The sequence below is a fragment of the Lepidochelys kempii genome, chromosome 16, assembly GCF_965140265.1.
Source record: "Lepidochelys kempii isolate rLepKem1 chromosome 16, rLepKem1.hap2, whole genome shotgun sequence".
In the NCBI taxonomy this organism is placed as follows: Eukaryota; Metazoa; Chordata; order Testudines; family Cheloniidae; genus Lepidochelys; species Lepidochelys kempii.
Window position 1 is genome coordinate 26,769,830 of NC_133271.1, and position 14,094 is coordinate 26,783,923.

The window sequence follows — 14,094 nt, forward strand, 5'->3', positions numbered from 1 at the left end:
AGTGAAAACCTCAGTTGTGTAAATCCAGCTGAAGATGTGTGCTTGATGGCTGTATGGTCATGCTTTTAATTACCATTAAAATAATTGGCACTGTGGCTACTGGGAGGATGTGAGAAGATCAGAGGCTCAAGGCTGTTTCTCCCCATGCCTCGGGGGTACGAGCAGCTTTCGGTGTCTGTATAATTAAAAGCTACAATCTTTCATGTGTACAATAAAGAGGATGGGGAGGTAGGGAGACTCTGGTCCTTCTGCATTTTATTACTTATAATCAGTGACCCATCTCTTTTCTGCATTAAGGTCCTGGAGTCGAGTGTCATTGTCACACTGCTGTGTCTCGCACAGCTAGTGCTCTATCTTATGTCTAAGGATCTCAAAGTGCTTTTCAAAACTTAATTCAATCTTGAACTGGCTAACTGCCACTGATTTGCTGCTAGGATGCAATGCAGGATCATTATATAGAAGTGTGCACTGAATAGATCTTCCTTGAATTGAACACCACAGTTCACTTCCATTTCTCCATCTTCACTCACAAGTCTTATGTGTCATCTCTGTCCAACTTGCAATTTTGGGCTCATTTTCTGTTCTTTCCTATGCTTTTCCCCTGCATCCAAATCCTGATCATGTCATTCTGTGGCCCCTCCCACGTATCTTTTCCTATCCAGTTTGAGTTCCTTGTCCTCACTGTTAAAGCTAAGCTCAGCTCTACTCTCCTACTTCATCCCGACTGCTGTTTCACCTACTTTGCCTGCTTTACCGAACCCTTCACCACCACCTCCCTCCCATTCATGATTCAGTGTCTCACCTCCTGTACATGAAGCAAACACATACTCCTCCTTCAGGCACCCGCTAACTCTTCTCTTCGGTAGCCATCTGCCTCTGACTGGTCACCCCTGCTCTAACTCATTAAACATAGGGGGGGAAATTACAAGGTTTTAAACTAACAAAATGCTAAATGTAATGGATGAACCACTGGTTGTTGCCTCCCCTCTCCTGTATGTTACATTTAGGTTGCAAACTCTTTAGGGTACAGAATGGGTCTAAGCAGCCACAACTAAATGCACCAACTTAGTACAGAATATTAGACTTCAGTGCTATAAAGTGAATTGTCTGGGTAGGGACTAGTCATTTTACAAATAGGGAAACTAGACACACACACTTCCTGATTTGCCATGAACATATAGCAGATGGAAAAGAATAAAGGAGTTGACACTCCAATCCAGGGTTCTTTGCATTCAAATAGTCCCTTCCCCTTTCCAAAAAGGAACAGGGTGGTACATTATATTTTCATGCAATTCTTCCTTCCTTTCTTTTCAGCTACGTGAATTGGTCAGCATGTGCATATACCCTGATCCAGATCAGAGACCTGACATTGGTTATGTGCACCAAATAGCAAAACAGATGCATGTTTGGACCTCCAGCACTTGAATCATCTGCAAACACTCTCTAAGAAAAGCCATCACAGCTTAGTCTTACTTGAATTTTTATTTCTCAGATGAAACCGACCGGTGCCTAGTCAAACTCAAGTGAGAGAGTTGAGCACTGGTAGCAAGATGCTCCATTATTTCTGCAGGTTATTTGACAAGGACTCTTACCAGGTGGTCATGCTTTAAAGTGAAGATTCTATGAGGTATTGCAAGCATTTTTTTTTTCAAAGCCAATAACATACTACAGATGTAGATCATTTAAGGGTCCTTTCTTAAAACTGTTGTGTGTAATCTAGAATAGATTATATTAACAGGGGTGTCTCATTGAGCCTTTGACACACCCCTTTATCTTAACTGTAATGTGAAATATTGAAATAATTCCTTCAGTGAAATCACTTTATACTAATGTAAGAATTGCAGTAGATATTGTGTAAATTGTATAACTGCTACTTTGCCTCTTCTGCACATGGTTAATAGCAATTTCAGTTTTTAGTTCATATATTTTTAAAGCATTCAGCTCTGTGTTTTATCCCCTCCTTTGCAAAAAGAGGAAGGGACGGACACTTGTTTGAAGATTTTTTTTTTTTTAATCTGAAGTTTTAGAGTGAATATTTTGTGGATCCATTTATCTGTTAACTTGGTTATAGACAATGAGGTGAGTCTAGCATATACCTGAAAAGCATTGCTTCTATAAGCAATGTATCTTTATAAATGTATTTTCCCCTTTGGCATTAATCTTGTTAGGCTAAAAGTCTATTATAAAACCAGTATTACTCTAAGCCAATTCTATTTTGGGGAAGATACTTTTACCAAATCCAATGGTACTTTAGCCATTCATAAATAAAATGTAAGGAAAGCAGTGTTTTAAAACTTTTTTCAAACATTATTTACATTTAGCATGAAATAAGACCAATGCTTTGTGTAATTTTAAATAAGGATCAGCCCATACCTATTTAACTGTGAAAGCTAATTTATAAAATGTGAATTTTTATAAGAAACTCAAGCTGATTTGAAGGAGACATTTTGTTTAAAAAAAAAATTAGTCTTTTAAAGACCTAAAAATTTTCAGTCAACAAAATTCATTCATTGAATCAATGATTTGTTTCATTAGAGACAATGAAAAGTATTCACTGCTTTAGAAACCAAACTTGTGGATTCACGTTCAAGTGTTTCCATTTCACCTAACTGTTCAGGGGAACTGCTGCAGTTAATCTCAAAGGACAACACCCAGGGGAAATAAACTTGTACTGTTATAGTGTTTCTTCTGTGTGAGGTAGAGTCCATTGCTATCATGTATGTTTGTGGGTGACAGTTGTTCAAGTGTTTAAATACAGCCTGTGACACCTTACTCTTTCAAAAAAAGCCCATAGCTGCTTGGAAATAAAATCAGGGTAAGAGGGTTAAATACATGTATATGCTTTGAATGGATTTTGTTAAACCTAATTCTCACTACTTAAAGGAAAACTGCAGTGCCCAGTTAAACTGAATTTCAAAAGATTCGGCTAAAGATATTCATTGCTGTGAATGATGCTGGTATCTCTTAAATGTAAGATGCCATTTTACTGATACTTCCCGCTAGGAAGTCCAGGCTGTTGCTCTCCTGTGGGAGCCAGGATATTCAGTTCAGTAGGAGAGAGGCCAGAATGCTTCCTCCATTCCCAATGCTAACATGTTCAGAAATGATCAAGAAGCCAGATTTTTAGTGTATTTAAATATAATAAAGATGGTCACCTTTGTACTGCAGGTTTCCTTTGAACTATAGTGGCAACTTACACGTTCATAGACGTGGTTGTGCAATGCCTCTGTTGGTGTAATGTAGAATAAAAGTTCTTTGGCTGTCAAGAAGGCTCAAATTACTTGAGTGTTTTGATAAGTCTGGTCACTTCCTTGCTACATAAGATTATTAGTGCTTATAAGTAAATGTATTTTAAAAAGGTAAATTTTTGCAACTGTGCATTTTTAGATAAATAAAACCATGATTTACAAAATAAACAACTTCCTTTGTTAAAAAATACTATATATTTGAGTCCAGTGTTAAGTAACAAAGTGTTTTGTTGCAAAATGACTGAGTTCAAGTCTAAAATTGTTCTTGTAAAGTGTTTATATTCCCCAATATGTTAGTTTCACACTGCATCAAGCTCAACTTGTAAGGAAATGGACTAAAAGTTACACCAGTTCTGCTCACAAATTCTGCCTTCTAAGAACGTCTACCCACTGTGCTGTTTTAGAGGCTAGCCTGACTCTTTATTACCAATGTCTAGCTGTTGTTTTCTGTGTTGAAACACAAGAGATAGGTTTCAGAGGAACAGCCGTGTTAGTCTGTATTCGCAAAAAGAAAAGGAGTACTTGTGGCACCTTAGAGACTAACCAATTTATTTGAGCATGAGCTTGCTCAAATAAATTGGTTAGTCTCTAAGGTGCCACAAGAGATAGAGAAGCCACTGAACTTAGTGGTAGCAGGTTTTTCTGCTAGTCCTATCTTGACTACCCAAGTACAGGTAGCAGCTGATTCATGACAATGGCATCCCCTCAAGAGGGAATGGCCCAACTAGCTGAACATGTACTTCAGATTGCTGCCCTGTGACTCACTCATAGCTTACAATGTGTAGGATGACCTTTCAGATAGCAGATCATTAATAAGAGTTTTGTTTGGCTGACTTACCATTCCTTACGTACAGAACCAATCAACGGTGAAAACCAAAAAAAACCTCACTCCACAAATTGGTCAGAATCCATTTATTTACTATAAATTGAGTTTTTTCCATGCAGGAAGGCTTCTAATATCAACCAGACATGGTTAACGTAGTAATTCTGTGTCACAATACTTCAGGAAGTGTCCATTGTTTGTACTGTTTCATCCACCACTTCAAGGTCCAGGAGAGCCACATTTTCTGCAAGAACAGCTGTAGTTCCTTTTTCACACCTGTACTTACCATACCTGTTAAAGATAATCAATGAAAGTTACAGAGCAGCTCCCCAACACAGAACTTCCCTAGAATTGAATCCAGACAAAGTGGATATCAAAGAAGAGGTCATTAAAAAAACATTAAGGCTGAATCTTAATCAATCTAAAGGAACAGATGCTACATCTTGCACAACAAAAATGTTAAATTTACTTTGGCTTTCTAAAGTTGCAGTCTAAAAACACTCAGCAAGCCTGAAAGACTAAGGCAGTGACTGTCTGTTACTCACACCACATTTGATCTTAGCCTAGAGGCTGGCTCCTCCCCCCCCCCCGCAATATGATTGTACCATGGAATTCAAAGTTATCTGAATTACTCTGCAATTGCAGAATTCTCTCATGAACAAGGGAACTCAGTATCATATCCCATGCAGGCTTATAATGGAAAGTCTAACAGACAAGAGCTCTGCAACTCATACTATGCGAGTAGAACTACTATGAATACATTGGTCTGACTGGCACTGTGCCTTTGCCTATTGTTTGCTTTAAAGAAAGGTGAATTTTTATTTTCATTCCACTATTTCTGCAATAGTCTGTAAGTTGCACAATCACATTACACCCTGTGTAAATATACATATTGCAAAATCTTTCAACTGCCTGCAGGGGCTGTGACTCACTAATTAGGCAATGCAGTGTGCAGGAGTGACTGCTGCATGGTTAGCAGTTAAACTTTCAGCTGGTCTCTTACCCAACTAACTGCACCCACATTTGCTTACTTTGGAATTTCACCACCTCCATGCCTTGAGTATTCCTAAAACGTTCAGTCACTTCTCTGAGTTCAATCATGAAAACTGCACTGTGGAATCATACTTAGAGAGGGTAGGGTGGCTGTACTTAACTAATTTCTTGGAAGTTTAAGTTCAGAGAATTCAAAATGCATCAGCTTTGGTTTTGAAGGAAAAAGAGCAACAGCATAAAATGGTTTGTCACATTTGTAGTTTTGCACACAGCATAGTGAAAGGAGGGCTATGGCAGGATCTGTCTTTTGCTGTGGCCTGTCAAACTAGGGAGCTGGAGAACATAAATAGCACAAAACTCTAAAGGTGGTGAAAAGGTCAAGAGAGGGATGTTCCAGCAGAAAGGAGCATCGCTGACAACCTTCAACATTTGTTCCCCTAAATTCCTTATCTTCTTTGCATTATACTGACATTTTTTTGTTAGGCCCAAGTTAGCCATAGAACAATTGACAGTCCCTCCCGCAACGATCTATAGAAAAACCTCTACAACCTTCTGTGTTTTAAAGGAAATGCTAGTGATCCAGAGAGTGCGTTTAAAATCAGCAACCATATGCAGAGTCTATTCTCCAAACATGGGTGAGCCCTTCCTCTGAGGGCAGGAGCTAATGGTGGTGGACACTGAAAAAGCAGTATCAAAATGTACTGGGAAGGATCTGACTGAAATGTCTGGAATGTTAGGGAAAGACTGGACAATAGGCGGCTTTGGAAATACTAACCTTTCGCCTTTTTTGTTGGCCACATTGTAAGGACGGAGAAAATCCAACTTGCTTTTGCTTATAACACAGAGATCTATGTTACTGCCGGAGCCCAGATCATTGAATATGCCAGCTGCGATGGCATCTCTCACAAGCTGTTTGGCTTCCTCTTCCTGGGGGGGGAATATAAAATAAAGCTTATCTAGTTTACCAACTCCTGTAAATGTGGAAATTGTGCAGCACAGTGTAGCTAGACAGAAACATTCTTAAACTGTCATTTCATTTAAATAAAAGGGAAAACTAATCTAATGTACAGAAGGAGCAAAATTACAAATGATCAAATTAAGGGGCTACTTTCTAGAGGTTACTGAAGTGTGATTCAAGAGGATCACTTGCCCTATTAACTAAGACAATACTATCAGATGGAGATGTATATTTCTGTACATGGCCTAAGTTCTCTTAGAAGGATAAGGTAGAAACACAGGCAGCATCTTTATGATACAGTGTTGTGAATCTGAACAATGGTCAGCACTACTGCAAGGACCAGCTTTCCAATCATGATGAGCGCCATCAGTGGTACATGTCAAACCGATTATAATGAAGGGGTCAGGGTGAAAAAATTTAAGAAACGAAAAACCTTAAACTATGAAGGGGAGAAACTGATGTTCATAACGATTTACTATCTTCCAGACCTTAAATACATACATGTACAACAATCTAGAATGCAAGTTTCCCTGTAGTGCCGTGTAAACCACTTGCATACAAATTGCATACTAGTTTAGTTAAAGACTGCCTTGAATAGAGACGATTTAATCATCCTCTATAGTACGAAAATGATTTGTATGTTTTGTAACACAGCCAACCTGGTTTGCAAAATTTATTCTACTCCTCTGAATAGCTGCATTACAGGGGAGCTTTGGTCTGCACTGCATCATAGCTAGCTAATGTTTTCATATTCCAGTGTAGTGTACAGGAGAAGAGTATTAAAAGAAAAACAGTGATGAAGACAATTTGAGAATGTAAGATTTATAGCAGGAATGGGAGTATGGCCACTTTTATATAAATCCAGGTGAAGTGTGTATTTGTAAATACCAATTGTTACAATTTTTCAATTTAAATGGACTATAACTACGACTGTTAAACGAATGTGTAATCTATTTATACTTTTGTCAGTAGTACGGACACTCTACTGTGCAGTTTCATTAACTAGTTCAGAGTTAATGAAGCAGCACGATTCTACTCATCTCTAGACTTGGGTATTCTAGGAAAGGAAAGATAATGCTTGTTTCAAGTGGGGGAAACCTCCTCAAATCTAATTCCTATTATGGCTAAAATTATGCATTACTGTTTTAGTCCTACATAAGTTTACAAATGTGTATTTGAGATACCAACATACTACTTTGCATAGGATTTCTAATGCTCAAAGAGTTTGCATTTCAAGAACATGCATGCTTTAAAGAACAACATACCATACAGACACCTGACTTACACAGTTTCTCAGAGGAAATCTGAATTGTTCTCTATTTAATGGAAATTATCTAAATTACCTTTCAGAGAGAGTGCAGTCAGTTCCATGCATCAGCCCAATGCTCACCTAGTGCTCTAAGCAACAAAACTCTCCCTCAGAGAGCACATGACAAAAAAAATCTATTTAATTGTATACACAACTACAACAAAAACCTTCATTGAATAACTGGCCTCAAACTATGCATTCTGTACAGCAAGTTGTGGCCTGAAAGGATTCGCATAATTGTAGCTGCTCTGTAGCAGAAAAGGGAAGCCTATTACAGCTACATTAGCTCCCTCTACAGACTCAGCACAGGAAAGAATTAGATTTCATTTCAAATGCAACTCCAAACTGACAATCCCTGACAAGATTCAGGGATGTTACAAACAATTCTGGACGCCATTAGGTATTGTGAGACGAAGGCGAATCTGCAACTTCACACTGTAACTGAACATACGGCATTAAAGTTGTATTGAGGTGACAAAGATTCTATTACTGGTAGATTTCAGAGTAACAGCCGTGTTAGTCTGTATTCGCAAAAAGAAAAGGAGTACTTGTGGCACCTTAGAGACTAACCAATTTATTAGAGCATAAGCTTTCGTGAGCTACACGAAAGCTTATGCTCTAATAAATTGGTTAGTCTCTAAGGTGCCACAAGTACTCCTTTTCTTATTACTGGTAGAGTGGTTCATCAGCCTGTTTCACATACATCCAGCAGGAGCTGGAAAAGGCTCACAGTTGGACAAGATGCAGTCCCGAGCTGAAATTTAACAGCTGTCTCATGGTTCACCTTCTCTGCCATTCATGAGCACAAACCATCCCTGCAGCAACTGCTGTAAAAGATGATGATGGTAGGAGGATTATTATATATAACTTTTCCTTATTCCAACCTCTTAGATCACATTTAACAAGCCAGCTCTCTTCAAATCACAACTTAGGACCCACTGTTCCCTCATGCTTCGGGGAGGAGCGGACTAAATAGTCCTCCACACACACACCATAATACCACAAGCGGATGTCCTATGAATGCTCGCTTATTTAGGAAAAGCTACATACAAATTTCATAAATCCATGAATCACAACTCTGGGAATCAAAAGAGCAACTGATTGGTTTTAAAGTCAGAGAGATGAAAAAGAACCCACAAAAAAGATTCATGTACTATTCAGAGATGGACAGTGGTCTCTGACAGACCAAATGGTCCTCAGAAATTAGAGACAATCACTGAAGCCACTTCTAAAAGATGTTCCCTCCTTTGGGCTGACTAGGATTAGAGCTGGGACAACAAATGTTTTTTTTTAAAGTTGATTTACTGGCCAGAAAAAAAATTTTGTTTTTGTTTCCTTCCATTTCAGTACTGGTCCCCTCTAATCTCTCTACACTGTAACTGGAAAGATTAAGCCACTCCAGGCACTGTTGGGATGAGAAATTTGGAGCCTGGTTTTTGTTTAAAAATACCTGGAGGCTGGCTTGTCTAGTGTGTGAATCATTGCTTGGCGGCTGACCCTTGGAAATTGTTCACTCTCCCCTCATCCTCAGAAGTCACTCCTGGGGAGAGGAGAAGAGTCTGCAAGTGTCACCCAGGCAGCAAAAATTCATCTGACCACTGATAATCAGCTGGTAATGGATAGGTTTCTTGCCCAATACCAATTGTGAAGTAAATTCAATGCTACTTGGTACAAATGGGCTGGATACACCAGTGTATTAAAAAAACAAAACACACCCAGGTACTAAAATGTCCACTCGTGATGAAATGAGGCAAAACGTGATTTTTAGGTATTGAACACAAACAATTTCATCTCCTGCAGCAATATATTAAACCTTAACCATCTGTGAACCCCTTTCACTAAAATGTCAAGTCTTGCAAACCCCCTCCTAAAAATGAATGGTTCCAGGGATTTTCTCCTTTACCCGAGTATAAAAGCAGCGATCTTAGAAATATAAAATTTGTTTTTATGACATGCTTATTACACACACTTATTATTGATCATTACAGTATTTTTATTGCATTATGAAAACAGCAACAAGCTTTCAAGATCTCACTTTTGTAGCTTGTATCACTTTGAATAAGCCTGTTATAACTAGGTTTCATCAAGGACTATCAGATGTGAAACAGCATGAAGGTATTTAAGAAGCCAATTCAGAGGTCCTCCTACATAAACAATCAGCAGTCCAGGCAAATAACGCAACAAAGCTTACAACAAAGCTTAACTTGTTCTTCATAATAATTTTTAAAACAATACTGGCTGCCTATTTAATTTTAAAAACAGCAAAAAATATCCACCTCCCTTTCCATCTTATAAAGGAGTCTTGAGATTTAAATCTCCTCAGTGTGACAGAGATGCGTGCTTTGATCTGCTTCGCTCTTGGACGTTCAGGGGCTCTGTGCTGCCGGGGTCCCTAGGGACAGCTCTGTCTGCCATTAGGGAATCCCCTGTAACAGTTCACAAATCCCAGTTTGGGAACCACTGCCTTAAGGAAACAGAAGACAAAGTACTATCTTCTTAATGGCCAAATAATACTTACATTAATACATCATGTGAATTTACACTCATCAAGGGGAAAACATTACTTAGGACCCAGTCCTGCAAGCTCTACTCTGTCAGAACTTTTACTTACATGCCAGTGCTAGAATTAACTTCAACTGGACTTTTGTCCGCGTAGACACCGCAGGATTGGGCTCTTTGGTGTGTGAATCTCACCTTGTGAAGTTGCTATAACTACACGTCCAGTACACTGTTATAACCCCCACTTTTATCATTTACTTCCAGTGCATTAGCTCAAGGAACATTTTTAAAAAATGATTATTCTCTGACTTGAACAAACAGAACATGTTAATTCAGACAAATGTAACAAGACAATACTAAAAACCATGACTCTAATACGCGTATAGGAAATTCCAAGTCAACGTTTTATCCTTAACTCACCAAGAGGTGTTTAGTTATTGCAGACCTTTCCAACACTGTGGTGATGTCGAGTTAAACATGACGTACAACCAAGGCACCATGGAACAACTGAAATTTGAGTCTCCAAAGTTACCAGTTTTATCCAAGCTCTTAATAGTGCATGTAGCAGTTTGAATATCTGACTTGCCATCATTAGAAGTCGGGAATGCACTGGCAAATCAGCTTTCAAAGCTGCTTTTGGTAAATGCAGCTCTGCTCACTTCATGTACAGCCTTCAAAGTTTTTTTTTTTAAACCCTGCCACAGGAAATAACGATCCTTAGGGTATGTATGCTAGTCCGAGAATGTTTTCAGATTCAGGCAGCAGCTGCACAAGCGCCAGCGTTGAAGTGCAGCTGAAGAGGATCCCCAAAGTAGCTCAGCCACAATCACGTCTGTACCCCAGGCATACTTTACATTCTCCGGTGATCCTCCACACAAGAGTTTGTTATTAGCAGTATTCATATTCTCACAGCTTAATTAGGACATTGACCAAGAGGTCTGCACTCGGCCACAGAAATAGTGTGGTTTCTTACTTTACCCCCATTTTATCAGACGAAATCTTTTAAAATATATTCAACAGCACTTTGTACAGATTCGCCCTGGGGAACAAAAAGAGCAAAGCCACATAAAAAAATTTCTGCACATCACTTCAGTGTTTTGTGGTAGTGAATAATTTCGTTAATTAGAATCCTAGCACGACAGGAACATTTTAGTACTGTCTATGGAAATGAACATAGTAAACCAAATAAAATTACACATTTTTGGTTACCTGGAAGTTTACCACTATTTTAAATGAATCCTTTTGTACAAGTTTTAAACAAACTCAAATGAAATTTAAACTAAGGAACACATTATAGGCCACAGGTTAAGGACAATATATCCACTTTAGTTCTCTTTGGCAATAGATGAGGCCTTTTCTATTTGAACATAAAAACAACTGTGCTCAATTTTAAATCTTCCTTCAGAGTCGCCTCAGTCTCCTGGGTAAAAAAAGCATTTTTTTGCTTTTAAAATGCACCATGTGTGTTACTCAGTTAGCAAAATATTCTTGAACCCAAAGTAACTGATAGACCAAAACAGTCTCTATTTGGTAGATGCCTATTATAATTAAGATCCTCTCAGAATATTAAATATTGTAAGACCATAATTTGAAATAGTTCAGCCTATTTAATTAAATCTAAGACATTTAATTAAACAGCACCCAAATGTGAAATATTTTTCTCAGACTTTCGTAACTTAAAAAGATGACCAAAATGCCCTTGTAAAAACTGGTTTTTTTTTTTTAAAGAACTGTTCCTGTGTAGGGACCCTGCATACAAATGAGTGAGATTTTATGGTCAGAAAATAGGGGGTTATAATGGAAGTGCTGACACAGTCTTAACTACAGTGGCATGAATACAGTGGCACTGTAATAATTAATCTAAAAATCCCCTAAAAGTTCAGAGTATATAAAAGGAGCACTTCCTGCTTTATGGTTGGAAAGACCAAGCTAACTGGGAATATCATTCTCCCGGGTCTACAGGGCTTCTTAAATGAGATTACAGTACGAGTGATGTACTGTAATACAAGTCAGCTGTGACAAGCAGCACTTTATAGAGCTATCTGTTTGTCTCCATCACTACATCACACAATGTGTCCCAGGACTCCAATGTGCAACTCCATTTACCACTGCATGACAAATGGGTAGCACTTGTAAAAGGCACAAAGAGGTCCAGATCAGCCATGTAATGGTCACCACAGCTGTACCATAGTGCTTGAAGGGAACAAAACAGACCCCCAAGTTCATTAAACTGACCAGTAACGGATCTTTCAAAACGTGCCTTAGGAATACTACAGTAAAGGCTAAAATAAATAACTCAGCATGGAAGCCTAATCTAAAATGGTGTTTGATAAATTATTTATAACGTAGACGATTGTCTGCATTTAATATTGGAGCTACTAGTAGCATCTTTAAAAGATGATTTATGTGTTGTAATGCCATTAAACTTTATATTGGCCCACCGCTAGCTATAAAGTCTGCTGAGATTTAGAGAATGAGTTTTAAACTGTCACTGCAACATCATAGTAGATGGAGACTGTATTAAATCTTTACTTTAAACCTGCTATCTGGAGAGTTGCATTTTGTAGACACTCAAAAACTGATAGATTACCTCTCTACATCTGCTATGGTGCAAGTCCCAAATAGCAAGGATAAGGAACTTTTCCATATTATTCTTTTATATAGCTTGAATCGAATTTCTCTTCGCACTTCAATGATTTTCAGATTTGGAATACCACCTTTTCTATGGAGCATGTTGGTTATGTCTACAGCCAATTAATCCTATTTTTTGCAAAAAGCTTTTGAGAAGAATTATATCGCTTATGCCTACTGATGTCTCAAACAAATACAATGGTTGCAGCTGTTTAGAGAATATTATTTCCCTGATGTTTTGGGAACTTGACAAGCAATTCATACAGGAGACTTTTTTTTTTCCTCCCACAGATTTATATATTGTACAGAGAGGTTTTTTAATTAGTTATTTAGATTATCATCAAACTGGAATGAATGAGTGTCTAGTAGATAACCAGCAATATCCTATTTTGATATTTAGCATATACGTAAATAAGTAAAATGCTCTAACAAGTTTAGCCTTTCATCACAAATCTGAAGAATCAGCATGCAGTACATTTATACGGGGTAGAAGAATTCTTGAAAATATCATAGTAGTACTTTTGCACCGGGGTGAAATTTGTTCCATGTCCTTCCTGTACTGAAAAAGTAAAATATACAAACTACTTTAAGTGAGAATCTCAGGGGTGAGGAAGAGTATTTGGGAGCCCAAGGACAGAGACATAGTAAAAAAAATCTATAAAGAAGGCCTGGGAGTTAGGAAAACAATACCTCTTGAAGGACATAAGCGGCTACAAAAGAATAATTAGACTTTGGAAGTGTAATCAGCAGACTGCTGGATGTGAAAGCGTGGCTATGCCTGTCTGCTGGGAGAAATTGTGTTGAAGATCGATAAGTGACTGGAAGCAACACTAAAATTTTTTGGGAAAGTCCAAAGAGACAGGGGAACCAAGATGACAGCTCTGATGCAAAGCATTTTTCTTAATTTTTTTTGAAAGAGAGGGTTGAAAGCCAACCATTTAGTTTGGAACGAATCTGTTTGGCTACATTTTTAACTTGAACTGAGGGGGGAGGCGCTGGGATATACAATCTTAATACTCAGACTGTTTGAAAGTCCCAATCACCGAGCTTCCCATCCAATGGAGTTTAGGTGATGAATGTCATAGGCAGATGAATGCTTTACAACAGAAAAATATTTTTATGAAGTTATCATACTGGATCTCCGAATCAAAAGACTGTGCTTTGTTTTCATCTCACTTTCTTTACGTGAAGTGAGTGCTTGTGAGTGACCAATTGGGAATTGTTAAGTTTAATTGAACTGGACCTGGTGCTGACTTTGGGGAGTTATTGACATTGCCTTCACATCATGTTTTGTTGCCTTTTCTTTCCCCATCATCTTTCGTACATGCTCTAAAGGGTCATGACGGAGCTGCTATGGGCACAGAGTAGAGAGAAATCCTATAGTTTCAGCAGTGCAAGATGGGGCTATTGCTGAATAAGCACATCTGGAACATGGAAGCCCTGAAAAAAACAAGCTCATCTTAGCACACAACTGATCACAGTCTGAAACATTTAAGAGAATGAGAGGTTCAAAGGGGAGATGTTCAAAGTGGCCTCATCAAGTGTAGAAGGATTCTGGAGACCAGACTGTAGGAGGTTAAGTAGCAGCTAAGAAATTAACAAAAGTAAAAAAGCAGACGGCAAAGAGGATGTT

General features: G+C 38.3%; 2 protein-coding genes across 7 annotated transcripts in view; one reads left to right on the plus strand and one right to left on the minus strand.

Annotated features, from left to right (window-relative positions):
- The window catches only part of NEK6 (NIMA related kinase 6), a 107,287-nt gene extending 105,273 nt beyond the window's left edge, over positions 1–2,014 (plus strand). For all 6 annotated transcript variants that reach the window (XM_073314020.1, XM_073314017.1, XM_073314018.1 and 3 more), the window contains one exon: positions 1,315–2,014. In XM_073314020.1, the coding sequence (XP_073170121.1) occupies positions 1,315–1,425 (111 nt within the window). In that variant the 3' untranslated portion in view covers positions 1,426–2,014. The remainder of the gene's footprint in view (positions 1–1,314) is intronic.
- Positions 2,015–4,145: 2,131 nt separating this feature from the next.
- The window catches only part of PSMB7 (proteasome 20S subunit beta 7), a 41,534-nt gene continuing 31,585 nt past the window's right edge, over positions 4,146–14,094 (minus strand). Inside the window, exons 7-8 of the mRNA XM_073314755.1 lie at positions 5,840–5,991; positions 4,146–4,362 (exon numbers count right to left, since the gene is read on the minus strand). Coding sequence (XP_073170856.1) covers positions 4,251–4,362; positions 5,840–5,991 — 264 coding nt within the window. The 3' untranslated portion in view covers positions 4,146–4,250. The remainder of the gene's footprint in view (positions 4,363–5,839; positions 5,992–14,094) is intronic.